This window comes from Natator depressus, chromosome 1, assembly GCF_965152275.1.
Source record: "Natator depressus isolate rNatDep1 chromosome 1, rNatDep2.hap1, whole genome shotgun sequence".
Taxonomy (NCBI): domain Eukaryota; kingdom Metazoa; phylum Chordata; order Testudines; family Cheloniidae; genus Natator; species Natator depressus.
The window spans coordinates 33138759-33156020 of NC_134234.1; the positions used below are offsets into that span (position 1 = coordinate 33138759).

General features: G+C 41.0%; 1 protein-coding gene across 1 annotated transcript; it reads left to right on the top strand.

The window, feature by feature from the left end:
* The first annotated feature begins 1415 nt into the window (after window positions 1-1415).
* Window positions 1416-16544, top strand: BIRC2 (baculoviral IAP repeat containing 2). The gene is made up of 9 exons (XM_074957174.1): window positions 1416-1505; window positions 5649-7741; window positions 7853-7952; window positions 8975-9053; window positions 9965-10013; window positions 11185-11427; window positions 13294-13548; window positions 14085-14126; window positions 15843-16544. The coding sequence occupies exons 2-9, from the start codon at window positions 6868-6870 to the stop codon at window positions 16034-16036; spliced, it is 1836 nt and encodes a 611-aa protein (XP_074813275.1). The 5' UTR covers window positions 1416-1505; window positions 5649-6867; the 3' UTR covers window positions 16037-16544.
* Window positions 16545-17262: the final 718 nt, after the last annotated feature.

Here is a 17262-nt window from a genome sequence, read left to right on the forward strand (position 1 = left end):
AGATTGCTAAAACCCTCATGTGTTAGGGCAGTTTACTCTGTCTACTTATTCTGTTTCCCTTTTTCTCTGTGGCATTTCCCCTTAAGGAGTGATGTATGGCTGTGATCAGGATAAAGGGAGGGATCAAAATCACACCCACACATAAAAGCAGGAAGTAGTTCAGGCCTTTGGAATTCCCCCAGCAGTGGGGGTAGGGGAAACACACACACAGACACACATATTTCTGCAGGGTTTCCCCTAGAAAGAGGAAAGTACCTAATGTTCCTCTTAACTTTGGTGGGAACAGGAGCAGGCCCTTATTCAGTGTGATTATGTGAATAAGCAAGAGGCAAAGGGGGGGGAAAAACCCAGAAGGAAAGTCTCAGGCATTTGGGTCCTGATCCTGGACCATTTGAGTCAGTGGGAGTTTTGGCACTGACTTTAGTGGAAGTGGGATTGGACCCTTAGAGAGAAATATGCTTTTAGTTTGGATTTACCCACAAACAGGGTGTTTTGTTGGTTTTTCTTCTGGGCATTTGTGAAGAAGGATTTTCCTGTTCATTTCCAAGGAGATATTTAAAATTGCCCTAAAGGAGATTACAGGTTGCATTTTACATCCATTGATATGGACAGGAGTTTTGATCAAAGGGCCTGATTCTGCTCTTTAATCCCTCCCTCCCCCTTTCCTTCCCTTCCCTTCCTTGCTTACTGAGAAAGCAACATTTCATTCAGAAGCCCTGGGGGCCCTAAAGAGCTGTTATGTGGTCAGCCCCCTAAGCATTTCCCTAAAAGCTGGCTCTACCTGATTCCTGACCATTTTGATCCCAAGTCCCCAAATTGTACATCAAACTAGAGAGCAAGTCTAGCTGTTCCTACTGCACTGACCAACCCAAACCCCAATTTATATGCTTGAGCACCACATAAACCTGGATCTGGTAAGCAGGTATCAGTGGATCCTGCTATTTTTTGGCCCCACTCCCAATAATGTACTGCCAAAACAGAGAATGCAGGGGGCTGCTCCTACTTGACCCCTGATCTGGGGCTCAAGATGCCAAAGGTACAGGTTTGGTCAGGGCTTGAACACTGGGCTGCAGGGGGAGCTGAAGTGTTTGGGGGCACTTGTAATGAGTTTGCTCGTCCTCTCCTCATGCCATAGACCGCGGGTGGGGGGAGGGCAGGATTCAGGCTGTGAGGGTGTCTCGAGAGCGCCCTAGCGCGCGCTCGGTGTGCGTACCCGGGCAGAGGGAAGGGGTCGGCTCCGGGACCCGAGCGCCAGCCACATACTGACAGCACCGCCCGCCCGCCCCAGATATCTCCCCGTTCGCGCATGCGCAGTAAGTCCGGCCGGGGACTTTCCCCAGCGCGGGGCCCCAGACTTTGTTTGACAGGATAGGCGGGGAGGGCGGAGGTAGGAGTTTCCGCTAGGCGGGGACGGCGCCCTCGGAGGGACCCGGGCCAGCGGGCCGTGGTATATATAGCGTGTGAGAGCGGCGCGGCAGCTGAGCACTGCGTGCGGCCCAGCCCGGGTGAGTATCGCAGCCGGGCGGCAATTCTGGCGCTCAGCAGTGGGGGCTGGGGACGGGCGGCTCGATCCTCAGCCGAGAGGCTGGGAGCGCGTGGACGCCGCGGCGTGCGCTGGGGCGGGGGGTACGTGCCGGGGTGACCGCTGTGTGCGGGCGCTGACTGCGTCGATGCAAATCTCGCGATAACGGGGAACGGTGTTCGCCGGCGGGGCGCGTGCGGTGAGCGGTGGCGCCGGGTTGCGGCGGTGGGTCCGGGGGAGGGCTTCTGGCGCGGGAGCTCTGGGCAGAGGGTGGGATTGAGCTGAGCAGGCCGGGGCCCGGCACGTTGTCCTCCGTCAGCCGGGCGTGTGTGGCGGTGGGGAGGTCGCGCCAGCCCCGAGCGTGAGGTGAGGCCCTCAGAATGTGATGGGTTTTAAAAATAACTGTTTGGGTTTGTCTGAGGTGACGTTTGGATTGGCCCCCCTACACACACCCCCCGCTTGCAGGCTGCACTGAGGTCACCATGTTTCCAAGTTTCAGAGTAGCCGCCGTGTTAGTCTGTATCCGCAAAAAGAACAGGAGGACTTGTGGCACCTTAGAGACCAATTTATTAGAGCATAAGCTTTTGTGGGCTACAGCTCACTTCATCGCATGCATAGAATGGAACCTATAGTAAGGTGATTTATTTATTTATATATAAAAATTGGAAGTTGCCATACAGACTGTGAGAGGCAAATTAGTTAAGATGAGCTATTTATCCGCAGGAGAAAAAAACTTTTGTAGTGATAATCAAGATGGCCCATTTAGACAGTTCACAAGAAGGTGTGAGGATACTTAACTTAGGGAAGGCTTCAGAGTAGCAGCCCTGTTAGTCTGTATTCGCAAAAAGAAGAGGAGTACTTGTGGCATCTTAGAGACTAACAAATTTATTTGAGCATTGAACAGTGGAACGAAACAATGGGTGTTACCGTACACACTGTAAGGAGAGTGATCACGTAAGATGAGCTATTACTGTTCCTGAGATGTTCTTGTCAATTGCTGGAAACGACCCACCTTGATTATCACTACAAAAGGTCCCCCTCCCCCGCTGGTAATAGCTCATCTTAAGTGATCACTCTCCTTAGTGTGTATGATAACACCCATTGTTTCATGTTCTCTATGTATATAAATCTCCCCACTGTATTTTCCACTGAATGCATCCGATGAAGTGAGCTGTAGCTCACAAAAGCTTATGCCCAAATAAATTTGTTAGCCTCTAAGGTGCCACAAGTACTCCTTTTCTTTTAACTTAGGGAAATAGATCCAAGCTCTCTGTGACCCTGAGGGCCAGGAACGGTTATTTTAAAAATGGAAGCTGAGGCTCTTATGTAACTGCTGGTCTTCAAGAGTAAATAGTATGAGACTTGGGATCAACTTGTGATAACTGGCAACATTACTTCAGCCAACCAGGGGTATGGCTATGGCTAGGCTTGCCTAGTGTGGCTGGTGCTGCATGAAACTTGAGTTTAAGGAGGGTGGGTGGATGAATAAGTATGGGGTGACTGTGTGTGGGAGCTGGTGGTGAATTGTTTCCTTTAATTACCCCTTTCTTGCTTTAACTGAAAAGAATGCTTAACATTTCAGAAACTGCAAGAGGGATTACAAATTAGTTTAAGCATCCATTTAATTTTAAGCTTTATGAAAAGCAAAAAGCTAGGTTATGGGAATATGCACATTTGAGATTCGCTTAACTTTACACACTGCAAGTAGGTCCCGTTGAAGTAAATGAGACCATTCACTGTGGAAAGTTAAGCACGTGTGGTCATTGTAGGATATGATGGACTAATGTTTGTACAGTAAAAACTGCAAAAAATCATAAATGCAAAAGCTGAGGTCTTTTCAGTGTAAGTAAAGCTATAATGGGCCCATTGAAGTACTAAGGTTAGTCAAGTCTAGAGATGACTGAGGAACTTAAGGGGGACTTAACCAAACTTGGTGAATGGACAAGATGTTGCTTGATACATGCAAAATAATGCTTACTGGAGGGGAAAATTCAAATTATTTATGTACCTTCGAGTACCTTCCACTAAATTTATGATCTCAACTCATTTATATGCCATAATATAAATTGATGGTATGGCCTCATCTGGAATACTGTGTGCACCACTGGTCACCCCATCTCAAAGGGGTACTACAGAAGTAGAGGGGATTCAGAGAAGGGCAGTGGGAATGATCAAGGGCCTGGAAAAATACATGAAGAGAAATTGACAAGACTGGGATTGTTTATTTTAGGACATGTCTACAGGGGGTCACTCAGGAAAGTTAAGGCAAATCAACTGCAGGTGTGACGTCAATGCGCCTAAATTAAAGTGTGTGAAACCCCTATGTGATATTGTTCAACGAGGATTTGGTAACAGGGAACTAAGACCACTTCACTCCTGAATGAAAGCATCCACATGATGAATTAACCCACTTATGCACATTGTCTTCATACCTAACTTTCCTGATTGCTCCTGTGTGTAGGCATGCCCTTAGAAGGGAGATAAATAAGAAGTGATGTTGAAGTTAGACTGAGGCATCTGTTCTCTATTTCACAGCACAAGAACAGGGGAATATTTAAAAAAAAAATTGGTGGCAAATTGAAAATTGATTAAAGGAAATACTTTTTTATTCAGTGTGTGATTAGACTGTGATATCCGGAGTTAAAATAATAGTTAATGATAAATGAAAAGATTTGGAAGGGATATAAAACCTCATGCTCTGGGCATAAACCAGCCTCCAAATATTAGAGATAAGGATTTGACCCTTATGAGAGGCAGACTGTCCCACATCTGTATACTGTGGGGTTTCCTGTACTTCCTCTGAGGCATCTGGTGTTGGCAGCTATCAGAGACTGAATACTGGACTAGCTGGACCATAGTTCTGATCTAGTGTGGCAATTCCTGTTTTCCTAGAAGCAGTATTTAACACTTGAATTACTTGACTTTTTATTGTGTAACCTTGCAAAACTTTTAGTTGTTGCATTTAATATCCTTAATTAAGAAACTAGCCAGAGTTAGCATGACCATCTGAGGCACAACCAGAATTTTGCTGAAGAGGGAACCCAGATTAATAGTCTGGTTGTACTCATATTTGAGTGGCGTTGCAGCCATGTGGTCCAAGTCAAAATGCCACTCACTCAAACTTGGCCCAGCTGCCCACTTGACACATGGAGTTGCAGTGCCACTAAAATTTGGCCTAGCTTCCCTGTCCCCTCCCATCATGTTGAAGGGGCAGCTGGGTTACTCCACCCAGCTATGATTAGGAGCTGGGGGGACAGGACAAAAGGGAGAAGAGAAGGCTGGTCTCCTGCTTCCCCCACTCACCGTGTCTAATGATCATTTAAATACCATGGTACCAATGAGCCATCACCAATCTGAAATGAGCGGAGAGTACTCTGCTGCTGCTGTTTGCTTGGAGACCCTTTCTGTAGGGGGTGTATGCCACCCTGGCAGCAGCATATTTGTGTTGACTGTATTTTCAATAGGAAGAAGTGTTGTGTGTATTTTATTGAAAGCGTGGAACACTTCAGAAAACTTGAAACACAGCAAAAAAAAAACCAGAGACCCTAAAATTACAGATTGATTTCTATCCCCTGCTCTCACCTGGAATTTTTGGTTGTTTTTTGTGGGCTTGGGATTTTTCCTTTTGTCTATAAGTCATTGGACAACTACTGAGTTTAAACAAGTCCTTGTTTAACTTAAATTGGTTTAGGTTAATTGGTGCAACTTTTGTGTATGCTGTTCTATACCGGTTTAAACCTGGCTTGTATGTTTAGGTTGCACCTCTAGACTAAATCTATGTAAAATAACACTGTTAGTCATATCAGTACAACTTTGTATGTAGACCAGGCCACTAATCTATTGTCTGTATCTGCCAAATATTTGACAACTTGTGAAATGAAATCATTCACTTTTCCAAATTTTTCGGTACAGATTAACAAAGTGGGAATAGGATTTGATGTCAGTGTTTATGGAAGTGACCTTCATTAACTATCCTGAAACCTGCTGGCCAACAATTAAGAAAACTAGCTTTGAGATTCTAGTGTTCAACAGGTTTATAATTTGAGCAACACTGTAGGTGACAGCTACAACAAATACGCCTAATGTATCTTGTTTTATAAGAAAAGTGTCTTTTTCTTCTTTACAGGTTTTGGCAGCACAAAGGAATTGGATGTTTCAGACTATAGATATCTACAATTTCTTCTTGTGAACTACAAATCTCAGTATGGAGGCCTAAGCCCTTTAAAAGGGACTTCAGTCTGAAATCTGGGAGGTAGTTTTGTGCACAAATAAAGAAACTAAAGTTAACAAAATATATTTCTGTATTGACCAGTGTAAGTTCTGTTTGCTTTCTGAACATGGCCTACAGAGATCTTTTAATTAATCCATATAAAATACTAGACTATTCTAACATAAAGCCATATATTTGTATTAAATGTTATAAGAGTGCAATTGTACCCAAGCAACCTGGCTAAGTTTATGATGCCCAGTGTTGAGAGTGTCATGGAAGAAAACACACTGGGTCTGTTCCAAGTCAGTGGGTATCTGTGACAAGTTGTCACTGCTGTAGACAAGAATCATTCTTGCCGGAGCTATAGCTCTGCTATATGTAAGGCAGTTGAGTATAACCTTAAATTTTGTTTGTAGTGTCTTGCATATCTTTTGGTGAGGATTGCTAAAACAAAGGGTATTTTGTTTTGGCAGTCTAATGACATACAAATACACCTTTAGAAGTTTTGGGGCTGTTGTTTGTGCCTCTAAATGTCTCAGGTTAGAATTGCAACATAAGTATGCGACACTCTTATCAAAACAAAATCTTTACAGATGTATAAAAGCTGCATTCGTATTGGCTATGTAGGATGAAATAAACACTTAATTTTATATTGGAGCATGATATTAAGATGCAGTGTCTTCAGTTTTACCCATTTTAGTTTCTTTATTGGGGTGGATTTTGATCACCCTTACATATTTTTCTGTACCTCTTCCACCCAACCCCCATCTACACCAAAGTGCCATTGACTGTAAGATGAGAAGTATAGTATACTAAGGAAAATGTGATGTATTGTGACAAGAAAGTCCAGTTGACATCCTTTCTGTACCTCCTAGAGTGAGGTTGTGTAACTTCTCCATTGATGAAGAATGATTAATCCATTGTGCAGATTAAAATAAAAGGACTTCCCATATATATCAAGTCTGTTTATGAATCATAATTCATTCCTTTCACATGCATTCAGTGTTACAAACCAAAATGTTTCACTTTCAGGTCCTTACTTTTTTATATGGCCTGGGAGTTATTCAAAATCACCTCCATGCACAAAACTACCTCCCAGAGAAAGACTTGTCCCATTCGTCCATAATATTTCATTATGAACATAGTGGAAAGCAGCTCGTTCCTGGCTAATCTGATGAATAACAGCACTGTGTGTGAACTGAAGTACGATTTGTCATGTGAACTCTACCGAATGTCTACCTTTTCTACTTTCCCTCTCAACGTGCCAGTGTCTGAAAGGAGTCTTGCTCGAGCTGGGTTTTATTACACTGGTATGAAAGATAAAGTTAAATGCTTCAGTTGTGGCTTGATGTTGGATAACTGGAAACAAGGCGACAGTGCTCTGGAAAAACATAAACAGCTCTATCCTAGCTGCAGCTTTATTCAGAATTTGCTTTCAGTTAGTAATCTTGGATCATTCTCTCATTCAGCCTTTTCACCTCCAGCCACAATAAACAGTTTTTCACAATCTTTGCATTCCATAACTGTTGCTCCGAGCTTGGAAGAAATTGGCTTTTTCAGTGCTAATTTCTCCAGTTTTCCTCAAGCACCAGTAACTTCTAGGGCAGTTGAGGACCCATCGCACCTGCGACTTAACTATTATAATCCTGCAATGAGCACAGAAGATGCTAGACTATGTACTTTTCAGACATGGCCCCTGACATTTCTATCACCAGCAGATGTGGCAAAAGCTGGATTTTACTATACTGGGCCAGGAGACAAAGTTGCTTGCTTTACCTGTGGGGGGCAACTAAGCAACTGGGAACCGAAGGATAATGCCATGTCAGAGCATCGGAGATACTTTCCTAACTGCCCTTTTGTGGAAAATAAAACTAGAGACCAACCAATATTCAGCATTTCTAACCAGAGCATGCAAACCCACATGGCTCGTGTTAAAACATTCATAAACTGGCCAACAAGAATTCCAGTTCGACCTGAACAACTTGCAAATGCTGGGTTTTATTATGTAGGTAAGGAAAGTTAACCTATCTAATGTCTTCGTTTATATTTATATATTAGAATTTGCTAAGCAATGGCTTGTGTGAACACTTGTTGAATACTTTGTAAACTTGCTTTTAAAGGTCGTAATGATGATGTCAAATGTTTTTGCTGTGATGGTGGATTAAGGTGTTGGGAGTCTGGAGATGATCCATGGATTGAGCATGCTAAATGGTTTCCGAGGTAACTATATTTAAAAAGCTCTGTAAGTGGAAGAATTAGGCCAGTGCAGAGCACTTTCAGACCTTCCCCTATAATTTTTACCTTGAAATTTGTAAGTAGGAGCAGAGTTAGGCCAATGTGAGTGCTTTTGAAATTGTCACTGTACAAGAGGTTTTTTCTGTTCCAGATGGAAAGAATTGAGTGAACATCTCTACTGCTGAATAATAAAATGTGATTACTTCCTAATGGGGAAATAATGACGCTAATAACTGGGGGAGATTTTCAAAGATGTCAGTAAGACACGTAACTGCTATTTGTACCTTTGAAAATCTCCCCTTACAGTAACGATTTTTTAATAGCTTTCATGAAGTTTGAGAACAGTACAGGAAAAATAGTTCTTCAAATTGGACAGTTTTGTATGCTAATCTTTGACACATAGTTTACCATCAGCTATTAAACTAAGTTCAACATCCAACTTTTGCTTAGCTTCTTGTTCATCTACCCTATTAACTTTATCAGTGGAATTTTTATCTTGAGTAAAGTTTAAATTGCTTTACTAATGCAAAGTGTAGACTAATAAGTTTTAAAACCTTTAATTTTTTTATATCCATTTCATTGTGGGGTTTTGTTTTTTAAATTTAGACTAGTTTGTAGACACTGAGCGATTTGGTGGGGGCTGAGGAGTATTGGCTGAGTTTAAAAGCTGTTGAGGCTGTACACTGAAAGGTATCCATTACTGAATGCTTTGGTATTGATGTATCAGATATAACTGTGATCTCATACAGAAATTAGGCCATATTAAGATGATTCAGCAAAGCATCCCTATTCAGTAAGGATACTTAAGTGTGTGCTAAAGTTCCATTGAAGTCACTGGGACTTAATCATGTGCTTAACTTTTAAGTATGTGTGTAAGTGCTTCCCTGAATTGGGGCCTAACTGAGCACAGTATTGTAGGCTTCTTATTCTGCATGGCTCTTAACTAGTCATATATGAGAAACAAATATTGTAACTTGACAAACATTTATATTCTGTTAATGTTTTAGATGCGAGTATCTACTGCGAATAAAAGGGCGAGAGTTTGTCAATCAAATTCAGGCAAGATTCCCACATCTCCTTGAACAGGTAAACTAGAATTTTTATGTAACTTTCTGGTTGCTAATATCAGCATTAGATGGTGGTACATAACTTTTTTCCATATCCACTTTCCAGTTATTGTTCTAAGTTTGACAGGTATGCGTTTTAAGTTTGATAGTTCATGAATGGACAGCTTTACATGAAAATGAGATGAACCAGTTCTAATGAATGGTCTTCAAAACTGACTCTTTGCACAGCTTCCATGAGCAGTTTTTGTATTTTATGAGAATTTATATTGAAAATAGATCTGATAGCATTGGGACTTGAGTCATTTGAGGAGCACCACAGCCATTTACAGTCAAACCTTGTGACACTTGGTGTGAGGCAGTGAGAGCTCTAGACTTTGAATATCAAGAAGTGAAGTTCTGATTTCACAAGGCTTAGTGACTAATTCAGATTAGTAAATGCTAATACAGAAACTGGTTCTGGGTGCCTCACTTGTAGGACTTTTTTTTATTTCAACTAAGCTGTTTGTAACAAGATATTTTTGCATAAACAAAAGGCATAGTGAATAACTTCATTTAGAAGAGAAAAGTGTGTGTTGGGGTAAATCCAGGCAGTTTATACCAATACACATTTGCAATACGAATTGTTGTAAGACTTGTATAATCCTATCTACAAATACTTCACTTGGCTATCTGAGTTAAAATTCTTAATTGCAGGTCTTTGAGTGGGCTGTGGCTGGACAATGACTAGCACAATGGGGTCCTGGCCCATGATTAGGGCTCTTAAATGCTACAATAACTTCTTTATTTGTACCATGTTCTTCCTTTAGTCTTTTGTGGAAAAGAATACACTGGAATTATCAGTGTTGTATGCAAAGAGAAAAGATGCTGACTTTGTTTTTTTGTTGTTTTTTGTTTGTGTTTTTTTAAATGCTGTTCCTTCGCATTCCATAGCTCTTGTCAACTTCGGATACCCCTGTGGATGAAAGTGCCAATCCACCAAGTATGTACATTTTAGTTAATGTCTTTCAAGCTACATAGTAATAAGACTTTCAGCACACATACAAACTTAATGTAAATATAAATAGAACTTCTGTATGGATGCTTTCCAAAATTCGCTTGCTAAGCAATTCATAGCATTTTAGAAAGCAGCAGCATTGGAATGCTTCCCAGCAAGTCAGTTTTTTTCTTTTTGACAGTTGTATAGTGGACTTAAAATGTCAGTAAGGTGTCTGAAATTTTATACTACAATATTCCCTTCAAGTTTGTTACAAGAAATTTCTCATCCCTTCATAATTTCCCCAATACTAAGGATTTGTATACATACTGTATATTGTTTCTGAAGAGTTTGCCTTTGTTTGTGTGTTCTCCAGCTGGACTCGGTGGGCTCATTGTTGGTCACACCAGCTTCTGCTAGAGTAACCCAGGCTATAGACCACCCTGATATCAGAGCTCCTTAGAGGGTGTTGTGATTACACAAGATACCTACAGCCCTACCCTGCTGGAGGTCTGCAGCTATGTCAGCACCTTCAAAAGTGGGCAGCAATATCCAGCTTGGGGACATACTGAAGTGCAGCCTTCCAGACAGGTTTCTCTGGGGCTGTAAAGCTGCTCTTCAGTGGAATACCCAAGTATGATGACAATGCTGCCTGACTTCTCTGGGGGTGAATTCCCCATAGTGGCAGTGGCCCCTGCTGATGCAGTGAGATGAGTCAGATTTCCAACTATTATGCTTAGTTAGCTAAGTGCCAGGAAAAGGGTGACCAATAGTAGAACTGTAACCATTCTATTAATACAGATGGGACTCAAGAACTTGGTATACTATATGAAAGGGAGGTATTTCCATAACTAACTTTTTACCATTCTTTTTCATTTCTAATCTAATGACGCTATTCAACAATGGAGTGACCTCTGGGTTTTCCCTGCTTTTGCTGCTTTAATTTGGATCTTTGTTACTGTAACATAGCTCTTTTTTTGTTTAAACCCAGTCTAATAAAATTGTAAACAAGAGTTCTAAATAAAAATATTTTGGTTTTAAAAAGTGAGGCCCATGTCATTAAATTTTTTTACCCCAAACCTCATTTATATGCCAAAGATGCTAAAAATATCTAAAGTTTTCAAATCATCTAAAGTATCTTCTGTTTTTTCCCCCCTCCCCTTTTTTTTATGAATAGCTATTCATTCTGAACCTGGAGAAAGCCATTCAGAAGATGCAATCATGATGAACACCCCCGTGATTAAAGCAGCTTTGGAGATGGGATTTAGCAGAAGACTAATAAAGCAGACAGTTCAGAGTAAAATCTTAGCAACTGAGGAAAATTACAAGACCGTTAATGATCTTGTGTCTGATCTGCTTACTGCAGAAGATGAAAAGAGGGAAGAGGAGAAGGAGAGACAATCTGAAGAAGTGGCATCAGGTATGCATAGGGCACTAGTAATACACTTATCTTTGTTCCATTGTAATGTGTTTGTTTGCTTTTTGGTCTAATTCTGGGGACACTTGTATTCATGAGCTTTGGTAATGTTTTTTTTTAAAAAAGGTAAATATAAAGGATTAACACTGTATCATCTGGATATCAGTGTGGAGTTTAGGCCTCAATCCTGGAATTGTCCTTACAGTGATGCATCCCATACTCCATTGGGGCTCACTATGCTCTGAATCCACCTCCACAATACTCTGCAGGGTCAAGACCATATTTTTGTCCATATGCCTATATGCATTGATAGGTCCATCATATAAACCAAAGAACTGTGACTTCTCTATATAGTAAAACATCTACCACATAGAAATGATTATAAATATAATTTTGGTCTCCTGAAGTTACTACTGGTCAGCTCTGTTTCTTCTGTGATTTCTCAGCAATAATAAAAACACGGAGATTAATGTACTAGAGATCAGATATTTTTTTTAATTGATATTCCTTGAAGTTAGATGTAGTTAAGTAAGCAGGGTCTGACAAAATTCACCCCTCGGGTGCTTCAGCTAATTCTTTATGCAATCTTAAAACTACTAGCTCTCTTCAAGAGCTCATGGCGGACAGAGGAGCAAAGAATAAAGCTACTATGTTTGCCCACGTTAGGACCTGGGGAATTATAGACCGGTGGGCCTAACTTCAATACCTGGAAAGATACTGGAACAAGTTAAACAATCATTTTGTAAGCTCCTAGAGGATAATAGGGTGATAAGTAATAGTCAACATGGTTTTGTCAAGAACAAATCATGTCAAATCAACCTAATTTCCTTCTTTGGTAGGGTTATTGGCCCAGTGGCTTGGGGTTGGAGGGGTAGATTTGGTTGGTTGTTTTTTTGGTTTTTAAAGTAAGGCTTTTGACACAATGTCATATGACATTCTTATCAGGAAACTAGGGAGATGTGGTCTAGGTTAGTGACTTTCAACCTTTGTTCATTTGTGGGCCCTTAAACTTCAAATGGGGGTACAGACCCCTTTGGAAATCCTAGATGTAGTCTGTGGACCCCAGGGGTCTGCAGACCACAGGTTGAAAACCATTGGTCTAGGTGAAATGACTAAGGCAGGTGGACTGGCTGAAAGACCATACTCAGAGTAGTTATCAGTGATTTGCTATCAAATTGAGAGGATGTATCTAGTGAGGTCCCACAGGGGTCAGTCCTGGGTCCAGTGCTAGTCAATATTTTCATCAATGACTTGGATAATGGACTGGAGAGTATACTTATAAAATTTGCAGCTGACACCAAGCTGGGAAGGATTGCAAGCACTTTTGGAGGATATTAGAAGTCAAAATGACCTTAACAGACTGGAGAACAGATCTAAAAATATACAAAATGAAGTATAATAAAGACGTGTGCACTTAGGAAGGAAAAAGTGAAATGCACAATTATGAAATGGGAAATAAGTAGCTAAGTAGAAAAACTGCAGAAAAGGATCTGGGGGTTAGAGGGTCACAGATTGAATGAATGAGTCAACAATGTGGTGCAGTTGTGAAAAAGGCTAATAGAATTTTAGGTTTGTATTTTTTTTTTTTAAACTTGGTTAATGAGGAAAGTCGGGAAACCATGTATAAGGTGACCTCACTACTCTAGAAGAGAAGGGGGACTGTAAAACTGCACAATACTCAAACTGCTTATCTGCCTCTCATGTGAGGTCTGTAGTAATTATTTAATAGTGTGTATTACTGATATGGAGTGGGAAGTGAAATGAAGAATGAAAAGAATCAAGGCATCTCTTATAATAGCACACATCAGTTACTAGTAACAATGCAACTTAAAATCTTGTAACTTACTGAATTTTCCCCTTGAATTTAAGATGACCTGTCTTTAATCCGGAAGAATCGAATGGCTTTGTTTCAGCATTTGACATGTGTGCGTCCTATCCTGGAGAGTTTACTGTCAGCCAAAGTGATAACTGAACTTGAACGTGATGTTATTAAACAAAAAACCCAAACGCCATTGCAAGCAAGGGAACTGATTGATACGATTTTAGTGAAAGGAAATGCAGCAGCCCACATATTCCGAAACTGCCTGCGAGAGTATGATCCTATGTTGTACAAAGATTTGTTTGGTGAGTTTGACTGACAGATGTACTCCTTTTTTTTCCTTTTCCCCAAAAGATTGATAAATTGATTTCCTAAGTGTAACCATCTTTATTTTCTTGGTAATACAAATTTTGTATCCACGCAGGGCTCTGTGGAGCTGCAGGGTTCTATCAGGAACCACAATGGTGAAAGGTGCAGCATGTCAGGCCGCTGCTCCTAGGAGCGAGCTTCTCCAGTGTGGCTGTACCTCCCCCAGCCTTACCCACTGGGGTGGGCACCAGCAGCTGTCCCTGGTTGCACTAGTTTGTGCAAGTGGCTCACACGCTCCCAGACAAGAGTCCCTTTCATGCAGCGATCTGCCTCTCCTGGGTTCTGCGAGCTGCGGCCTGACATGCTGCTGCTTTCACAACTGTGGTTCCTAGTAGAGCTCTGCAGATATAAATTTTGTATCCACACAGGGCTCTAGTAATAGTCTGAGGTATAGTAGTAAACCAGTAGTTAAAAATTCTACTGGAATATAGATAATTCCAATGACTAAAATGTTCCTTTTTTGTCATTTTAGTTGAAAAAAACGTGAAGTATGTCCCCACAGAAGACACTTCAGGTACATTTTCAGTTTTATTCATTTGAGTGGTCTGGCCAATAACTGAGGTTCTCAAAACAAATTTTTCTCTGACACTGTCACGTTCTGGGGTGTAATCCAAACTAGTGAAGTGTTGTCACCCCCTGCCCTGTGACCTTGAGGGCCTCCTAATGCTTTGCTGTTGTAGCTCCCAACTTGTGCTGCTCACAAACAGCCTACCAGCATGCAAGTTACTCTGAGTGTGTATAGCTACAGTCCTGGTTTGGTGGCTCTGACTCCAGCAGCCTGTTAGCAACACTCCTGCCACACTTTGGCTTCCACCAGCCTTGGTTACTACTTGCAGAGTGACCTCAACACAATCTCAGTCCCAGATTTTCCCCAAACTGTGTGTGCTGCATTGTGCAGCCCTTTCCTGGGCAGTTGAGATATTAAAGTTTCGTTGCCCCTGCAAAGGGTCAATATTCAACAGTTTGCTACTTTAACTAGTTCCCAAATAGTTCAGTTTAAACAACACTGTTTTATTCTTTAATTCAAACTAAACCAAGTGTATTTAAGTAAAGAGATCTTAAGGGAGTACAACTATAAGGCATTAAAGTCAGAAATAGTTACAAGAGAAATAAAAATACTCACTTTCTAGTAGCTAAAACTTAACAAGCTAGACTGGGTTCAAAGTAAAATCCTTACACATGATCCCAGCAACATGGCTGACCAAATTCTCAGGTCAGGGTCTCCCCCACTAAAGTCAAAAGGCTGGTTCCTTTGTCTTAGAGTGAGATTGGTGTGTTTTTTGTCCCTCACTTTTTTGTAGTTCAGTCACCCTTTGAATTGCATTTTCCTGAAGGTTACCCATAGATAAAGTTCATTCCAGCTCTGAGATGGAGACCTGAGATCTCATAGTGAAAGAGGTTCCATGATCTGCATTTCAGCAAGCAGCAACAGTTTGTTCCTGCACCCCTTCATTGTCAAATGACCATTCTTTGGCAGGTGTTTGTCTGTCAACTTTTACCTCTGGCACAAGGCATCAGCTTGTCCTTTGTCTATCAGAAACTGGTTTACCCCCTCCCCAGACTTGTGTGGTAAACACATTTTAGTCATTGATTTCTGTAACTCCTAATATGCACTTCTGACATACATTACACGAGAATATTAATGATCAGTATGGTGTTCATTTTTAAATGATATCTCACAAGGCATATTTTGTACAAAGATTATTCATACCCTGCACACTATTGTAATTACAGGGGCACTTTTGGTCACAGACACCTATTAGTTATATATGCTTTCTAAATCAAAATTGGGTATGAGGGACACATTCTGTTTGTAGTCAGCTAACATAAACCACTTCCCTCATGCTTGAGTACTGAAAATGGCTACCACCAACTACAGGATGTCCCAAGTGCAGTGTGCTTCTAAAATCCATACTGTATAATCACTTTGAGGCATAAACATGGAACAAACTTGAACTATAGCTTTCCATCTCTGCTGGCTACTCATTGCCTGCCTGTGCTTCCCACTTCTGTCTTGCCAGTCATTTCACTCTATCTCCCAACTTCCTGGCTTGGGCAAATGTACTTCCTTTTCTGTCTCTCCATCTATCTCTGTATGTAGTGATTTTTATAGACTGGAAATACTGGGTGGCAGTCATACTGAATTTTTTGCTTTCCCGCCTCTAATCAGTTCTGCCATATGAAGATCTCTTTGTGGTGGTAAGTTTGTTTGTTTGTTCTCTCTTCTCAGGGTTACCCATGGAAGAACAACTTAGAAGATTACAGGAGGAAAGAACCTGTAAAGTTTGCATGGACAAAGAAGTTTCTATTGTATTTATTCCATGTGGTCACTTAGTGGTGTGCAAAGAGTGTGCACCTTCCCTAAGAAAATGCCCTATTTGCAGGGGGACAATAAAGGGTACCGTTCGTACATTTCTTTCATGATGAGAGGAAACCTGCAAACTCCTGTTCCTGTGCATCCTAGTTGTGCTCGAGACTAACCCAGTGATTTGATAAGAATGGAAAACTATAGTAAAGAAGATAATGGATAAATTACTTGCCTAATGTGGCTTATGGGGTAATAGTGGACTGTTGTGTGACCATGCTAGGCCTTATGCTGCCAAAGATCTTTTCTGAAACCTGTGTAAGTAATTAATTATTAAAAAATGATGGAAAAATAAGACCTATCATTTTTTTGGTGAAGTAACTTTTTCAGAAAGTCTTAGTAAATGAGGAAGAGATCGCATAAACATGCCTTACCTTAATTTGAAAAGAAATCATTTACTAGTGAAACATGTTTTTAATACGTTTAATTTTAAAGCTGAATCTTAAATAACTAAAGCATTTTCATGAGACTTGCCTAGAAATGACACTTGTAAGACTACAGGATCCTCTGCTTCAGCTGTTCTGGTTGCATCAAGACTAAAAAAAGACTACAAAAAGACCTTATAAAAGTCTGTTCTGTTAATGTGTGTGTGTATAATTGATATTTAATTACATGAAAACAGCATTAAAATGTTTTCAGTAAACTATTTTAGAAGTGAACATTTTTATTTAATACAAAATGTTCCCAAAGTTAGCTTAAATTTTTGTATAGGTTGCAGTGACAATGGAGAAGTGTGTTAGCTGTATTAGTCTATACTGTGTGTTTTGCTGATTTTCCTCTTAGCACAGCCTTTTTTAATAACACTTTTCCTAGCAAAATTAATCTGCTTTAGTTTCCTCCTTATTCAGAGTAGATAGGGTGACTGACTACTGCCTTAGAGGTAGACAAATAATGCAGGTGTCTCTCACACACACACACACACACACACACACACACACACACACACACACACACACACACACACACACACACACACACACACACACACACACACACACACACACACACACACACAACCAGTGGAACTTAAGCAGAGGGAATATTGGTAAATGTATTGTGATTCACACTGCTCCTGGAAGAACAAAGTGCCATCTGAGCAGCCTCCCATGAAAACAAAAGGGACATCCATTCAACTTCACCCCTTCCGTCTGCCTCTCCCTCATGAAGAAGAAAATGTTCCTAACAGAGGAGCAGCCCCTAGTACTCACTGCTGTGTTGGCCTTGGGGAGGAATCAGGTCCTGGTGTAGGACTTGCACTCATGACCTTAGAAACCAGGTAGCTGGA

What these genes read in the sequence shown, in the direction of transcription:
- BIRC2 (XM_074957174.1), top strand. Translation starts at nt 6,868, where the DNA reads ATGAACATAGTGGAAAGCAGCTCGTTCCTGGCTAATCTGATGAATAAC. An exon ending in TCCCACATCTCCTTGAACAG is followed by an intron (nt 9,054 to 9,964) that starts GTAAACTAGAAT and finishes CGCATTCCATAG; the next exon opens with CTCTTGTCAACTTCGGATAC. An exon ending in CCCCACAGAAGACACTTCAG is followed by an intron (nt 14,127 to 15,842) that starts GTACATTTTCAG and finishes CTCTCTTCTCAG; the next exon opens with GGTTACCCATGGAAGAACAA.